The sequence below is a fragment of the Lolium perenne genome, chromosome 4, assembly GCF_019359855.2.
Source record: "Lolium perenne isolate Kyuss_39 chromosome 4, Kyuss_2.0, whole genome shotgun sequence".
NCBI lineage: Eukaryota > Viridiplantae > Streptophyta > Magnoliopsida > Poales > Poaceae > Lolium > Lolium perenne.
Genome location: NC_067247.2, coordinates 404,328,662 through 404,346,491, shown reverse-complemented (window position 1 = coordinate 404,346,491; position 17,830 = coordinate 404,328,662). Strand labels below are relative to the sequence as shown.

The window sequence follows — 17,830 nt, the reverse complement described above, 5'->3', positions numbered from 1 at the left end:
GCTCCACCGATGATTGGAACAGTGCCTCTTTTGCCTGGAGTTTGCTGGATCGGGTGGTATTCGGTCGCATGCACCCATGTTTTTATTCCGAACGTTTGGTTCCGGAGGGAGCGGCGCGAAGCTCTATTTTGTGTTGACATCAGGTGACTTTTTGGTCCATAGTGAAGTCAGAAGAAGGAATATCATGAAGGCCAGATTGGTGGACTGGCTAAAGGAGGTTCGAGTCTCCGTGTTGCTGAGGGATTTGCTTGGCGTTCCGGGCTCCGCAGCAGTGGTATGCAAGTAGGGGAGGCAGCACAGGTGAAGTTCAGAGTCTTACGGTGAAAACTCAAGGGCTAGGATTAACTGGTTGTTCCTAGCAATGAGCTTGTTGGAGGCATTGTTTTGAGAGTGTGGACTATCTTCAGGGTGAAAACCTAAGACCTTTGGCGGGGCGACGAGGGCGTTGGTGCACTGTTCTCGTCTTGAAGACATCGCTTTTAGAGAGTATGTATTTTAGGTGTTGTCACGGTGATGATTATATTGTTGTTGCTAGGTCTGGAATGCTGTAGCGGGACTTTTATTTCTTAGTTTTCTTTACTCTTTTTTAAATGTGTGCATCCGCACTACCACTAGAGTGGGACGTTGTTGCAGAGGCTGGGTATAATTGGTATCTTTTAATATTAATATATTCTTTTTATCGAAAAATCTAGGCTGCACCCTATGTGGTACGGTGGTGGTTGCGTGTTCGATATTCCTTAATTAAGCTTTCTAAAATATAATGACTTTACACGTTAGCTTTATACGGACAAGTTTTATGACGCCACGTAGTAGATATAAACATTTTAAAATAATTAAGTTAGTTTTCATAATAAAAGAGTAGTGTACGGAGTTAGTACATTTATTTACACGTTATAAGGCGTGGCGAAAGCCGGACCTCACCTGGCCATCAGTTTTCCTCAGTGGCGATCGCAGTCGATGTCGCATTTCGCTTTTGCCTTTTTGTGCAGCCTGGTTGTACCGTTGCCCCACATTTCATATATTCCATTTTCGCCCCAAACCCCCGCGGCGGCGGAGCGATTGCAGCAGTCCCCCCATCTACTTCTACTCCAAGCCCCGCCGGCCGACGAGCAATCGTGGCAGCCGTCGCCGCGCGCGCCATCCCCCTCCACCCCAGCGACCAAAACCAGGAGGAGGGGCGGAGCCTTAGCTGCAGCACCGAACCAGCGCTGCCTCTTCATCCGGCCGAGCCGCCGGCCGGCGTCTCCGAACCGAACACGATCCCCGAGCTCCTCCGCCAGCTTCTGGCCGTCGACGCTGTCTGCTGCAGCTGGTTCCCTGGGGTAGGTAAGGACCTCCATATTCCCATACTGATTTCTTTCTTTCTTGTTTCCCTGTCTTCATCTCTGCACACACTTAGAATCAGCTGCCGTGTCTACTGAACTGCGCAAAATGGATATGCGATTTAGTTGGTGGCTTCAGGCAATTTATCGTACTACTACTTTTTATTTAGTTGATCTATTATGTACACTGACTCTTGAAGACGAATGCTACAGAAATGGTTGTAAATCGTTAACGCACAAGTGTTTTCATGAGTGGGACTGTAGGACACGTGTGAAACCTAGCTATGGTTTGCCTGTCTTGTATTCTACTAGTGTAGGCGTTGTGCTCATGCACAGGTAAACTTACCACAGAGCAGGGAAATAGAACATATTCCACTCATGGACAGGGGCTCAGCATCTCAGATTGCCCCGAAAAGTCTCAACCTAGTTAATATCTCAGCCTCCTGTGACCTGGCTGGCCTTTGTGTTGGTTGAAAACACCAGAGGTTTGTTGTTAGAAGATTTAAGGCGAAAAAGAGATTGGAAAAACTGGAGGCAACATGAGCAAGTACAACTTGGAGATTTTGAATAGAAATAACGAGGGGCAGCCAATTTGTCAACTCGATGTGATAGCTCATAATTAAGTGATGTTTGCGCGTGTTAATTTGGTGGTCTGAGTAGGTAGGAAGGAAAGCAAGCTGCATCTGAAATTTTTCCCTGCCCATTAGTAGGATTCCGTACACCATGCATGTAAATAAAACTGGAAGATCCTATCTATTCATCTATTCCGTTAGACTCCCGTGTCTACCATTTTGTTATCCACTCCTCTCCTCTACTTTTATTATTGCCAATCACTACCATACTATTTGTGGCTCATCTTTTCCATTTGGGCCAATTATTCTTTGCATTCTTGGCTGCTTCCACACGCTCCAATGACTCCTCTTAGTACCAGGTTGAATGCTAGTTGCAATTTACTCTACTCTAAAACGTCCTCAAAATAGCCAAGGTATTATTTGTTTTCTGAATGCGCCTAACCTTAGAATAATCACACTGTATTTGTAGTGCCAATTAGTTATATTTCTGACGATGCGTCCCAATACCATCACCAGTTACCAGCTGGCTTACCCCATTTTTGGTTGATAGGAAATTGCACACCACATGTTCTTTTGCTTATCTGTGCTTGAGAGGCATTTAATTCATTAAAAATTGCAGACTCCAACAGATGCATTAATATATCAAAACCAAATCTAGTGCTAAGTTGTCATGAAAGATCAAGTTCTGTTCTTTACCAAGCATCTACAGCTTAACCACTGATTTTAGAGAAATTCAGCATGCACATCCATGAGTGATTTGCATAGGTATTGTATGCAGATGCAGAAATGTTACTACATCCGATCCAAATTAATAGACGCAGATTTAGGGGAAATGTTGCCTAAATCTGTCTAGGCAACTAATTTGAATCAGAGGTAGTAGGAAACTATCAGATGTGCTCACTCGTTCTGCAAACTTACGAGGAGCCTGTGTGAATTTCCAACTCACCCATGCGCCCCATCTTTGCAATTTATTAAAGCAAAATAAGATCAAGCCGATTAGAATTCAGCTAGAGTTTTTGCTTTTGGAATTCATATCTGTGACTCCGCCTTGAGTAAATAGTTGGTCGGTCTATTTCAGGAGGGTTTTACTTTGCTGTTTCTGACCTTGCATAGCCAAGGTGTAACCCTTTTTCCATTTTGTTCTAGCTAGTTGCACAGCAGCAGATCAACTGATAGGATATATGAAAACATTATTTAACATGTCTTATTCATGAAGCACTAGCTAAAATCGTATTTATATAGTGATGAAGTGTAAAGCATCATTGGTTATAAAGATTATGATGGTTTAGTTTGCATCATATGCTAGATGAAATGCTGGGACTGGATCTGAACAATATAGGCCCTTTATATATTATATGTCCGATACGTGCCTTAATCTTTCATTAGCTACCCATTTCCTTATTTTCCAACTGTGATCACTTATGATCGCTTACTTAAGCCATTCTGTTACACATTTATTTTTTTCAGTATATTCATGGACACAACACAATACATACATTTGCTAAAATTGTTTCTTTGACATGTTACTGCAGACATTTTGAGGAGCAGAGTAATGGAAGCAGGAGTAAAGGAGGCTGGAAGGCTAGTGGACCTGTGGAACGAATGGGGGATACAAATCCTGGTTCTTGTAAGCTTTACGTTGCAAGTATTCCTCCTCATTTTCGGGGGGATCCGCCGGCGTAGCTCTTCCAATGCACTTAAATTCTTCCTCTGGTCTGCTTATCTGTTGGCTGATTCGACGGCAATATACACACTTGGCCACCTATCCGTCGACGATAGGTCGGACGAGCACCAGCTGGTGGCGTTCTGGGCACCATTCCTCTTGCTGCACCTTGGTGGCCCAGACAACATCACAGCATATGCACTTGAAGACAATACGCTCTGGCTTCGCCACCTGCAAACACTCGCCGTGCAGGTCCTAGGAGCTGCATATGTGATATACAGGTATGTTGGCGACACCGTGACCCTGCTTCTGCTGGCGTCCATCTCCATGTTTGTCGCTGGTGTTCTCAAGTATGGCGAGAGGATATGGGCACTCAACTGTGGCAACATCAGCAGCATCACCGTCTCTAAATTCAAGCCTAACCCTTATCAGTTATTGAGCATGGGTACCAGTGAAGAGGAAATTCTGCTTGGAGCCCACTCCCAGTTTGATATCTGCAAAGGTGTCTTTGCTGATATCATAATGTTACCGAATCCATCGGTTCTTTCACAATCTAAACCACGGTCTGTTATATCTTACATGGGGGAGGATCTATACAAGTTGGTCGAGATGGAGCTGTCTCTGATGTATGACTTCCTGTACACCAAGGCAGCAGTAATCCACACATGGTATGGCTTCTGCATCCATTTCATTTCGCTGCTTGGCACAGCCATCACGTTCCTGTTGTTTCAAATCATGATTGGTCGAGAAAATGGGTACAGCAGAGTAGATTTGGTTATCAGTTACATGTTGCTGGTTGGGGCTTTGGTCCTGGAGATCATATCAGTGTGCAGAGCTCTACTATCCACCTGGACATCTTCTTTATTGCACCGCAGGGGCAGGGGATGGGAGTGGCCTCTCCATATTATCACTTCCTTTAGTCGGCGTGTCCACCCGGCAAGTAGGAGACTGTGGTCTGGCTCCATTGGACAGTATAACTTGTTCCACCTGTGCACCCGCAACAGGAATGAGATAGGAACCAGACTGGCAATAAAGTTGGGGCTCCAGGACTGGTGGAACAAGAAGCACTTCTCAGGAACTTTCTCACACACCAACTCTTTGTCAATACAAGATCTCAAGAAATTGGTATTGAAAGCATTGCAAGACAAAGATCGAGCACTTCAAGACAAAGATACTGATTTGGACTCAAGGGGTAGTTTTGTACTGAAAAGTATGGAATCATATGAGGACTTCGCTCGCTGGAGCGTCAACATTGACTTTGATGAGAGCATCCTTGTTTGGCACACCGCAACCGAGTTGTGCATCAGGAAATCCAAGGCCAAACATGCAAAATATCTTACTGAGGCTACCGAGGTGCTATCCAATTACATGATGTTCCTGCTGGTGGTAAAACCTGACATGCTACCTGGAGCTGCACGCAACAACGTACACCTTGCCTCCTGTGAACAAATAGAAGGACAGTGCCATGTGTGCTTTGGTGATAAGGACAACCCAGTGGCGGCATCTCCCATAAGCTGGCAACCATACTATATTCTTAAGGAATTGTTCCACCATGATGGCCCCAATCCCTCCAGGATTCCACAGAGGGAGAAACTTGCGGAGATGGTGTGGAGTTTCTCCGAATTTGCACTGGTATGGGCTGAGTGGGGCCAAAGTTCATTTATATTGAAAATTATATCATTAATTATTCTTCAAACAATGGCTCAAGCTCTGCATCATTTGATTGTTTGCAATTTCAATTTGTAGTTATATATACCTTCCATGACAATTCAACTGAAACACATTTCGCTGGTGAGCATGTTTGAGAATACAAAGATCTTAACCAAGTTTAAATTTTCTTACTTGCTGACTTCACTAACAGAAACAACATGTGCTTATATATACAAAACTGATCGTAAAAGGCAGTTCTAATTTTGCTAACTTTGTTTGACTATGGTCTAATGAAATTGAAAAGGCTGACTCGTTTTGAATTTCCTTAGACCTTATTAACAAAAGTCAGGAAACAAAGTTAAACTCAACATGTTCTATGATAGCACACACATTCTTTTGGGGAGGGGGGATTGCTTTTTTATCCTTACAGAATATTGAAATAGATAGTGCATGTCTACCCTGAGATTATGTTAGGGCGTACATACTACGATATACAGAAATTTGAAATAGATAGTGCATGTCTACTCTGAAAATTATGTTAAGGCCTACATACTAAGATATATTAAATGTGCACTATTTTCATCTAATCAGCTCCTCTGTCTCAGGGATCTGTAAGGGCACCAAAGCCACATGGGGAATCCATCCGTGACAGTGCCAATATGTATGCAGTCTTGCTCGCCAACGAGCTTCTCAGCATAGAGTTGCGTTGGCATGAGCAGCGTGACCTTTTTGAACTGATCTTAGGGGTGTGGGTGGAGATGCTGTTGTATGCCGCGAAGCATTGCAGCCAAGTGTCCCATGCCAGGCAGCTCAGCAATGGTGGGGAGTTCATTACCATCGTGTCATTGCTGGCACATCACTTCAAGTACTACTCTGGAGTCTCCAGGGGCATCAACAACCTTAGTAAAAATAACTCTATATGTGAAAATAATAAGCCCATATGTGAAAGTGATGAAAAGTTGGTTTAGATGAATTTTTCATTGTTTTCACCACAAAGGTCCATGTTACATCTGAAATGACCCTCCATATATAGTTTAGGAAAAACTGAGGAGTTCGCTACTTGAATAAAACACAATATAGGAATAATCTGTAAACAAGCATATAAAGTATTGATGGGATTCGTAACGACGCATCGATGAGGCCAGTGCTTCAAGATTGATCTTGTGTTTGCATTCAAGAATGATTACAAGGTGAGTCTGGCGTTCCTGATAAATGTGACATACTGACATGTTACTTGAATGGCTGTGTATGCTTGTCATGTGGTGTGGCTGGCCACAATGACCCAAAAGCGAGCTGCCAATTTGAAATCAACAATTCTGAAAAGTGAACATAGCTTTTCCGTAAATATATGTGGTATCCAGCAGATATTGTGACTTCACTGTTTTACTTTCATGCTACCATGCTGTTCCTTGGCGTGCATCTTTCTTTGTGGACGGCAGTTAGAGTGCCTGATGAGGTTGTGTCTGATAAATTCTTCAGCCATATCATTATTGAAATATTATCTGCCAGGTAAGCTGTGCAATCAGAATCAGGATCCTCACTTGTGGTGCAGCGAGGATGCGCCTCAGTAAACAACATAGTAGGTGTATGCAGTCCGAGCCTAGAAAGTTGTACTGCATCTGCATGTAGTCTCTCGGGTATTCAAAACAATGGTTGTCTCTTTCAGTTCCAGAAATTCTAACTTAGCATTGTAGATACTGACATATATTTTTTATGTAGTTGGCCAAAATATACAAAGTTTATATAGATAGAAACAAAACATGTTGCACAATAAACTTTGCAACTTTTAAGGCACTACTATCTGAACTGGGTTTCAGGTAACGGACCCATCCAACATGGCGTGTACGGGAAAGAAACTTGTATCCCGGTCCCCTGCATGGGAATGAAACCCAAGTCCCGAACTTTGGAACTGCTGAGATGGTAGGCCATAATGCTCCCATATGCTCCGAACAGGGCAATCTGTTTATAAGGATGGAGTCCAAGGAAATCAAATGTTGCGCTAGGACCGGGCATCCCAACCCAAGCTTCAGCGCTGACCAAATTTTCATTGGTTGGGTCCCATTCAGAGGTATCATCGACTAGTTCTGCATTGTTACTGTCATATCCTCGTAGAATCCAAGATCCGCCAACAATGGTACAAGGGGATTCATGAACAAGCTCACCAAAGTTGATGTCGTTCTTCAACACCCACTCCATCTGCCCACGTGATTCGTCGAGGAACCAAACCTGGAACACATTGCGTGCGTAACTGAACACGCAGTAGACCCCCTTCTCCGATTTACAGAGACGAGGTGTGTGAGATCGCTGCCTCTTTCCTTGTGGCATATCAAGTACTTTGTACTTATCATTTGACAGGTTTATCCTGCAAGGGGAAGTGATCGTCATTAGGACATTATTAAGAGCGCTGAATTTTAGTAGCTAGCTAGGCTTGGTATAGAGAAAACAAGATTCGGGAAGTTTGGAGTGGATTTGTTGCTCATACGTACCTCAAAACAAAATCATCATGGCAAGGGACGTAGAGTGCTCCGTGGCAGTAAGCAGCATAGCGGCACATGTATTCCTGTTTTGACTGGCAATCGGCGACCGTTCCAGCGGGCTTTCCTTCCCTAGCAAATGGCCTCTCCTTCCACTCTCCGGTCTCCGACGAGAAGACATGCATTACATACGGCGTGGGTGGCCACTCCATCGCGGAGACGGGTTGTTCATCCGTGCACACGTGGTTAGAAACGTGTCCCACGGCCGGGGAGCTGGCCCCGTGGTATATCCGGGACGGAAACCACCTGGTAGTGCGGCGACATGGCGAGGTCAAACACGAGGTAACGGCTACGGCTCACCATGCACCTATGGCAGGCCGCGCGCGTCGTCGCACGGACGCGGTTGTGGTTGTGGAGGCAGCCGTGCCGACTCCATGGTCGCCGGATTGAGCACGTGCCACGAGAGCAGGAGGAGGCCGTTGCAGCAGTCCTTGACACCGCCATCATCAAACACCGTAGTAGGGGGGTTTGTTGGGTGGTGGCGCATGCCGGCGGAAATCCTGCAGTGCGTCGAGCGGCGGGAGAAGAGCACGGGCATGCGGTCCTTCCTCCACCCGAGGAACACGCCCTCGAGCGAAAGGGGGAGGTGGTCCGTGCGGAGGAGGCGGTGGCCGTCGACGGCGGCGCGCCAGTCCGTACATACTGAGCGGGACACGGCGAGGCTGCGTGTAGGTAGGCGGCGGAGGACGTCCAGGAGAAGGTCCTCCGGCAGATGCTTGGCCTCCATGTCGATCCAGGGCTGGAGGAGGCCAGCCGTGGTCGGGTATTCCTAGGTACATATCATCACGGTTTACGGGTTTAGGCACGATTACATACATCACACATGCCGAGTCGGAGTGGTGCAAGATGGACTCCGTGTCCGTGTTGAACTAAGACAATATGGCCGGAAAGGCCTCGGCGACACTTTGATCCAAGTGGGCCTTAACGGGCCTCGAGCCAGCGTTCCGGGTGAAAAACTGGATGAGAGATTTGGCGGGACGGAAATGCTTGCAAGTGGATGGCGGGAAGGAGGAGTCAAACGCGCCCTCGACCTCGAGTCTTTGCAAAAGGGGTGGCCCACCCCCACATGCACGCAGCTGACACTCAGACACACTTTGAGGCGCTGTGCTGCGTCGTGTCGCCTTCTCCTTGGCATCCATCGTATCAAAACCAAATCAGAACCTCACCGTCGTATCGTATCATGGCGTAACGTGCACTTCTCAACGTAGAGTAGAGTAGCTAGCTGGAGTATTATTCTCACATCTTTTCTTCTTTTCTCCTTCCTTAAATTATTCTCAGTTGATTTCACTGCCGAATATATCCTTTCCCAGCTGTGATGACACGACAGTTTTTTCCTACTACAACGTCAAGCCAGAAAGAAGTGGTGGACGGACTTTGATGCTTTCCAGGGAATGAAAGGCTGCCACCGTCGCCTCTTTTCTTGCAGGTAATATATCCATGATTTTTTTTTTTTTTGAACAGGAGAGGTCCCGAAGGACCTAGAGCTTCATTATCAACGGTGGAGTTACAATTACATAAAGGGTCTTGAAGAGAAGGAAAATTACAAACGGACCCAAACTTTTTGCACTAAAGTCCTTTGACCAGCGCGAGAAAACGCGATCGAGGACAGCTCCAAAACCACCACCGACGAACTCGCCGGAGCCAACCTCCACGCCGCCGGGGACGAAACCACTTGGGGCATGGAGACCGGAGCTAACTCCGACGATGCTTTTGAGCCTCCAGCTAGATGATTGGAGGTTGAAGAAGTCCTGCAGACGACGAGCAAGCGCCGTCGCAGGAAGGAGGGGCCGCCCTACGGCCATGAGAGACGGCGACAGAAGCGTCGTAGAAATCCTCCAAAGGTGGAGGGGCCGCCCTTCGGCCATCAGATACGGCGACGTCGGCGCCGTGAGAAACCTCCGATGAGAAGCCAGCATACTCCCCTGCTGCGGACGCAGCGGCCAGACACGAACATCGTGCGTCTCCACCTCTCCTCCGCCACCACCACGATGACGAGAGAGGAGGGAGCCACCTCTGAATCGACTGCCGCCAGATCCGCCCGACCTCCACACCGTCGATGTCGAAGACGAGATCCGGTGAAGCTTCTCCCCCTCGCCTCCACGGCCGTCCAGGAGAAGCTCCACCGAACCGCTGTCCTCAACCCAGCACCCCTCCCCCTCGCCGCCATGGCCGGCCAGGAGGAGCTCCACGTCGAGGATCTCGAGCACCTTGATGTGGTAGACAGCCGAAACTTTATTGAAGGAGACTGTGGTCTCCTTCTCCGCCACCAGCTCCGACCAAAGGAGCGGAAGCAGCAGAGAGAGAAACCCTAGGGAGCTCCGGATCTGGCCGCCATAGACCCAAGCTCTGCTCCAACTACCGGGTATAAAGCCCAAAACTAAACTAAACCTAAACCTATCTACTCCGGCGCCATCTCCTCTCCATCTCCGGCCGGCTACTCCGGCGGAGAGGAGGAGAGAGAGGCCCGGCGAGGAAGAAGAAGGGGGCAGGAACTGTAGAGGGTCGAGAGCGGAGGAGGGGGGAAATGAGAGCGTGCTAATATATCCATGATTAGGACGCGCACAACGGGAATCTTTGGCCAAACCTGGGTGCCCAAAACTACTGCTAACGCGTGATCACTCGTCGGCTAATCACAATCAAGACAACCATAGAAACATCATAATAAAACACTACCATGTATACCAAATTTTGCTCTACGGCTAATGAGCTCTTCTAGATTTTCTTCCACATAGAGGAAGAAAAATCTCATTCACATAATGTAAGGTCATAATCACATTTAGATTGAATATGTAACACAATTGTATTACTTCGAGCTGCGGAGCTAAATCGAGTGAGCGAGTGTTGGTTCAAAATCAACTATTTTTTTCACTCAGAGCTACATTGGACATTCATGCTTGGCGAATTTATTGTTGAGTCAATCACGTTCTACTCATGAGTTTCATGCTTTTTTGCAGCCCTAGATGTGCCACATCATTTGTCTCCCTGTTCCATTCAACTGATGGCATGTCCTCACCATCGTATTCATTTGCAATGACGTTATCATTGTTCTCCTCCGTCTCTTCATCATCATGGCCATCAAATCTAGCAGGACGGCTTGGCTCCTCCGAGAGTTTATCTTGCATTGCCCGCTAACCGAATTTATATAGCTGTTCAACGTACATCATTTGTCATCATCTAGTCGAGACGATGCCTCGTATGGTTCCACATCTACAGTAGGAGTGGTCTGCCTTTCAATGTTAGTAGGTTTAGATGGTCTGGACATAGAAGGAGTGCCGGGGCGCTCACTATTAGCAAAAATAGAAGATGTCTAAACACATTCCCCTTGTCCTACTCTTTTCGTGGCTGAATGACATCGATATGAATTTCACTCAAATGACTTCCAACACAAAGCAATCAGATGTGCTTGTCGCAAGTTAGTGGGATAAATCTTTGCTCGCAACTATTGAAATTTTCATATCAACAACATCGGCTAGGCTCCATGGATAATTAGAACATAGCGATTCTCGAAAATCTCTGAACAAAATTGGTGTTTCTACCACCTCTGGATAGAAAAATCCAGGCAGTAGATGGGCTTTAGTACCAAGCAGTATGCTAGTTTCATGTGTAACTACCAGCCGAAAAGCAAGGGCTAGAGCAATCATTTTCGATGAAAATAAAGAGTATTGTTAGGCCCAAAATAATTCATGTACATGGGCAGCGATTCACACCCCAATGGTCAAATATTTTCTATTTTCCGAGTTAGATCACTAATTCAAAGGGAAACGAGGATTACCCAGATGGAATCCATGAGTTCTCGCTCCCTCCTATTTGACCCAATCTTCTCCACGATCGATGGCCTGGAGGGCGTCGTACATGGCTACTGCTTTGTGTCCCGCGGCGGAGGGGGGGGGGGGGGGGGGATATGGCGGAGGTGTTGGGATGGCGTGGTGGCAGCTAATTTAATAGGATGGGAGGGAACAAATTAATGCATCCGAGGGGGCGGTGCAGTGAGGGAGCTGCTCGGTTTGATTTCTTTCCAAATTGGGGAATGGGTTGAGCGACAGAGAGAAGTTGCTTTGAGGTGTCTCCTAGCTGCCCCACTCGTTAGCACGTAATGGCCAAATGAGGAGCCGACCCTACGCAGCCCCACTCATCAGCGGGTAACGGCAAAGCCTTTGACCCCACCATTTGAGCATTTCTGAGGGATTCAAACAAGAGAGAGGAATAGTGAACAAAGATTTTGAGGCTTGGCAAAATTGAATACAGCGAAGGAATGAGAGGCACAAAAATAAAAATAAATCCTAAATTTTAATGAATTATCATATTTTCTTAATATATAACATAATTGCATCACTTCCGGTTGGCAACATAAATGTCACTATAGATGACATATATAACAGCTTCATGCTATCCTAATTTATTGTCAAGTCGATTTGAGATGCTCACGAGTATTGTCTTTTCTTGCAGCCCTAGATGTGCCCCATCAACCATCCCCCGGTTGCACGAGAGAGGTGATGCTATTGTCAGCCATTACATGGGCTTTGTTGTGCAGCATCGTCGGTGGCGCCAAAGAAGACAGAGGAGGAGGGGGTGGGGGAGTGGTGGCACACTCGGTTCGAGCCACACCCCTCTGAGTAGGAGTGCACCTCTGACTCGATAAAAAATCGACTATACGAACTAGCAATAGAAGTTGTATCATACACCATGACGTCGGCTAACTATTGACGTTGTGTTGTCGCCGAGTCTAGGTAATCTTATGTTAAATTCTTATTAATTGATTTTCCACCCATGTGAGAAAACTAGGTAATCAAAAAAGAATGAAAAAAGGAACTCCACCCATCAAAGATATTCTCTACATCGGGGGTGCTGACTTGACGAGCTTCATCAAGTGGAAAGGAGGTGACTTTGATGTTGTCAAAACTTCATTGATGCCATGAAAGGCTGCCACCGTCTCTTTTGGCAGCAAAGATGGATGATCAGACATGGGAATCGTTGAGCTAGCAATGCTGGCTTCCCAAAAGTGGAGTAACGCTTAACTCGATTGTTGATGATTAATCATGGCGGCCTTTTCCTAATAACATGGGCATGCATGAACGTTACCAAGCACGTTAGGCTCAACTATCCAGTTGCCTGCCACCTTGACTTTTCAGCTGGGTAAATATGACCCTGGTCGTAGTATATCCGCCGTCAGAGGCAGAAATGGATCCATCCATCTGCTGATGACTGATTAATTAAGCAGAGATAACAGTATTCTAATTGGAATCCCACGGTGCGTACATGTGGTTTGGTAATCACGCAACGGCGTAGCACATGCGCACGGCATGCCCATGTTAGACTTAGCCAGCCAGCCAGCTACCACGTACGTACACACGTCTTTGCTCGTTCCGAGATCTCCATTTTCCCGTGCATGCATGCATGCACGCATGTGCGGCGCCGTGAGCTTTCTTTGATTCTTTTCCGCCGTTTCCGTCTATAAATCATGTGTCTATATATCATGTCAAGCCAAGATAAAATATCCTGAATATCGTAACACAACAAAGAATTCAGTGTGACCCATACTTTCTGTGTGTATCGTGTATGCATATTCATACAGGGTATATGTAACTATGAACTGCGTATATAGATCTGGTACAGAAGGAATATGTATACATCACACCTATACATTGAGAGTGTGCATCGGAGTGTGCATATGTATATATAGGAGAAATAATGTGGGCTGTACAGGAGTACAAGTTTGGCTGTATACTGGGGACCGTGTATAACCCGTACGTGTATTCGTCCAAGTACGACACGTACGGATGGACCCCTGCCCCATCGATCGGCGATCAACTAGGATAACACAGGTTGTTGAGTAGGTACATTATTAGTCATCGTACAACGACAAACATGGTTATATCGATGCAGGTAGGCCAGGCGCGTCTCACTGGCACGCATGAGCACCGTCAGTCACCATGTCAGGCATGCGTGGTTAGTCTTAGCACACCGGCTACTAAAACTAAGCTAAGCTCAAACCATTTTTTTTTTTTTTGAAATGGAGGATATCCGTTCTAGCATCAAACAGTGATGTATTTGGTCTTTATTTGCATTTTATTCAACAAAGGGCATAATCTTCGATGCCTGATCAAAACGAGCCGAAGCCGCCATACAACATCTACAAACCTGATAATAGGAGAAGAAAATACCATTAAGATCTTAGTTATATGCTCTAAAAACAAAACAAAAACTACACCCCGCCAGGTACGTACCGGGGCATCACCAAGTCATCCTATGGCAAAGCAGAAGCACGCATCCAGACAACACACCCTCATCGAGCACCTCGTGTCCTCAGTATAGAAAGCACCACCCGCGTCAAACCGTTGAGCCATCCACGGGGCAGAAAAACTGCATAACCCTTTCTAGGTCTTCCATCAACGTTGCCACCACGCTAGATAGCGCCTCACTATGTGCGAGTCCAGCTTGGCACGCCTGTCACCGAAACCCTATTACACCATGCCGCCATGATTCGTCATCGTCGACATGGTTAATGAAACACCACTCGATGACAAGGCGCCTCCAGCGACCTAAATCTAAGGTTTTCGCCGCATACATCTGTGCGGGGAGCAGGAGATTCACAACGACGAGGACTTCAACAATGTAACGACGGCCACTGGCGCCACCATTTTCAGCCCTGCGCGAACGTAGCCTCGCTTCCCAGATCCGACAGAAGCAACAGCAGAAACGCCGCGAAAGGCGCGCCACCCGAGGAATCCATTGATATCCCATCAGAATTCAGCCACACAGTATCTCCAAAGGAGGCAATCCACCGAAGGTGATGGAGCTGCCTCCATGTCAATCATAGCTGATGTGCCAAGATGAGGTCAACCATATCATGGTTGGCCGCAACAACCCAGCCTCTGATCTGCGCTGGCCATCATTCTTGTCGAAAATGTCGCCAACTTCCCACCATGCGACCGAGGTGATGACCATTTTTCGTGCATGGGGGTCCGTCAGGGTTGGGTCACCCTCAGTGTTCATCTTTGCCGGTAGGACGTTGGATGGGGATCCGACGACGGCTCGCTAGAGTTCGGACGGGGGTCGTCTCCGGAGTCGGCCATGGGAGGCGGCCCTAGAGGGAGGGGGTACCTAGCTACTAGAGAGAGCTCTCTGGCCGACTGGGACAACGGTATGAGGAGAAACTAGATTAATGTGAACATGTTCAAATTTTCCAAGATATTTTGTTGTAGCAGTACAACTGTTGGAAAAACGAAGTAAGTCTTTGGGTGCATGATGGCTGTCAGTGATACGATGATTCGCGCGCCTAGCTACGCGCGTAGCCGGTTAACGCCATGCTGTGCGTGCGTGTATCTAGGGTAGCCATGTGCGACGCAACATGGCACGTTCTCTCTGCTGCAACCACACCACCACCCCCAAGTAGCAATATTCTACGTGGTGCTCTGCTCAGGGCTCCTCCTCCAAGTGTACTGTGCTAGTGTACCAGCTCGCCGGCCGGTTATAAATCGGGGTGCCCACCACGGACCTCTTCCCCCACCAACACCAACACCAACACCACACACAGCCAAGCTCACTGCACTACACTACAAGGGGCGAGCCGGAAGATGGGGAAGCAGCTGACGCTCCGGGTGGCGGCGCCGCCGCTGGTGCTGGTGGCAATGCTGCTGCTCTCCTTCCCCTTCACCGGCCGCTGCGCCGTCGCCGAGCAGCCAGGGGCCGACGAGTCCAGCCTGGACACGGGCGTCGCCGGCGACGTGGTCGGCCCCAACTTCACCCAGAGCGCGGCGTCCTTCGGCCAGTCGGGCGTCGCCAGGGCCACCTGGTACGGCGCGCCCAACGGCGCCGGCCCCTACGACAACGGTACGCGCGCCTCCGTTTTTCTCAGATCTAGCTAGTACGAGTAGCTGGCTATGTGCATTGCCTCTGCTCTGCTTTGTCTGGCTCGAGGTTGGTTACTGACTGCAACAATGGCGTCGGGCTGTGTGAATGTGGTTGCAGGCGGCGCTTGCGGGTTCAAGAACGTGAACAAGTACCCGTTCATGGCCATGACCTCCTGCGGCAACCAGCCGCTGTTCAAGGACGGCAAGGGATGCGGCGCATGCTACAAGGTACTACTACTAAATCTTCACTCTATCACTAGCTGTTACTACTACTAATCTTCTGCTACTCTGCTAGTGTAGCTACTACTAAGTGCAAGATTAAGGGTTTGGATGATTGGATCGTGTAACTTACTGTAGTCTGCATTGGATTCTCTCTACTTGGTCTGTACTTGTAGTCAAAGCTAGACCTAGTTGGGTTTGATTATTGTTTGGCCGGCTGGCCCGTGCCACTGCAGCGTGGGTCCACCAGCGCGCCTGCGACGGCACGTTCCTGCTGCAGTGCGTGGCACAGCGTCCCATGCAAACGGACCAGTGTCTCCTGTCCTCTCCCCGGCCTCTCTGTGATTTCCAAATAGTAGCACTCTTTTTTTTTTAAAAAAAGTCCAGAGTTGAAGATATTTTCTACCTTAGCTGCTGGTAGTAGGAGTACTATTGTTTGTTGACGATGTACTAATACAATGGCGATGATGCAGATCAAGTGCACGAAGCACAAGGCTTGCTCGGGTCGGACGGAGACGGTGGTGATCACGGACATGAACTATTACCCCGTGGCGCCCTACCACTTCGACCTCAGCGGCACCGCCTTCGGCAAGCTCGCCAAGCCCGGCCGCAACGACGAGCTCAGGCACGCCGGGATCATCGACATATCATTCACCAGGTATACACTTTTTACTCCACATAAACCTTCTTCACTCACCGACACGGCGTGTGCTCTGCTGAGCCAACCGTGAACCGTCCCCATTAACTCTGCTACCAGTCCCTCCTGTTCACATTCAGCCCAAGCACGCTCTGGGCTCTGGCTGCGGCACATGCCCGACTGCCCACCTCTTCTCTCCCCTGTCGTCGTCGTCCTCCTCCTGTGACCAACGACTCACGACATCCGTCCACAGATCATGTGCTGTGTCCTTTTTTCTTTTTAAATTCAGACATCCATGTTAGCAAGAAAGCAGCACCAGTAGTAACATGAAAAGATTCCCCTCCTATAGCAAGCCTAATTCCATCTAGATCTACCTGATTCTTATTAACAATCTGAAGCTGAAAACGCAGGGTGCCTTGCGAGTTCCCGGGGCTCAAGGTGGGCTTCCACGTCGAGGAGGGGTCCAACGCCGTGTACATGGCCATCCTGGTGGAGTACGAGAACGGCGACGGCGACGTCGTGCAGGTGGACCTCATGGAGTCCGGCCGCCGCGGCGGCGGGCGGTGGACGCGGATGCGCGAGTCCTGGGGATCCATCTGGCGCCTCGACTCCAACCACAGGCTCCAGGCGCCATTCTCCGTCCGCATCCGCAACGAGTCCGGCAAGACGCTCGTGGCGCGCAACGTCATCCCCAAGAACTGGCGCCCAAACACATTCTACCGCTCCATCGTCCAGTACAGCTAGAGCATTCCATCGGAGGGCCGGCCGGATCTCCCCATCTGGTTCTGTTTTGGCGCGAGTTGAAAGTTGTTGGAATTTGAATGTCTGCATCGTACTACTACTAGGTGGGAAATAGAGGAGGCACGCGTAGTAGTGCGCCCAGAGAAATGAGGGCGCACGGACGCTCTCCCGCCCGCTTCAATCTACTAGCTGTTGCATTAATTGTTTCAGACTTATAATTCGGGGGATGCACGAGCAGTATATGTGCTGCATCCTTGCATGATGTATCCATGATCCATTTATATATATGTGAATCATGCTTCATCCATGACCTGTCTGTCGCTCAAGACTATGTACAAATTCATCAATGTTGCCATGCGGCTTCCAATTTCAGTTTGCCTTTGTTCACGGCTGCTTGCTACTGATGCTTCTGCCATGTGCATTTCTCCTGGATTCCTGCATCTTGTGTGGAGGTCAGGGAAAAACTCATGAATTAACCTCATCAGTTTTCTGCCTATATTGGTAATTCAAGGCAAGCAAACCAGTCATTGACTTGATAAAGAAAGCGCACTTCTAGTTGGGCGAACTCCTCCGTATCGTCCTCGCCTAGCTTTGGCTCGAGGGGCGATGGAGGTGGAGGTGCTAGCCCGATGTTGCGGCCCA

The 17,830-nt window shown here is 48.1% G+C and overlaps 2 protein-coding genes across 3 annotated transcripts; both read left to right on the top strand.

The window, feature by feature from the left end:
- Positions 1–938: 938 nt before the first annotated feature.
- Positions 939–6,339, top strand: LOC127297450 (uncharacterized). 2 transcript variants are annotated; one of them, XM_051327753.1, is made up of 3 exons: positions 939–1,326; positions 3,427–5,189; positions 5,813–6,339. In XM_051327753.1, exons 2-3 carry the CDS (start codon positions 3,447–3,449, stop codon positions 6,173–6,175), a joined length of 2,106 nt encoding a protein of 701 aa, XP_051183713.1. In that variant the 5' UTR covers positions 939–1,326; positions 3,427–3,446; the 3' UTR covers positions 6,176–6,339. The 2 variants fall into 2 exon arrangements, with proteins under 2 accessions (XP_051183713.1, XP_051183714.1); XM_051327754.2 differs by having other exon boundaries at positions 1,022–1,322.
- An 8,857-nt stretch (positions 6,340–15,196) lies between these two features.
- LOC127297451 (expansin-B4) lies at positions 15,197–17,495 on the top strand. The gene is made up of 4 exons (XM_051327755.2): positions 15,197–15,571; positions 15,710–15,819; positions 16,284–16,468; positions 16,858–17,495. Exons 1-4 carry the CDS (start codon positions 15,316–15,318, stop codon positions 17,189–17,191), a joined length of 885 nt encoding a protein of 294 aa, XP_051183715.1. The 5' UTR covers positions 15,197–15,315; the 3' UTR covers positions 17,192–17,495.
- The last annotated feature ends 335 nt before the right edge of the window (positions 17,496–17,830 follow it).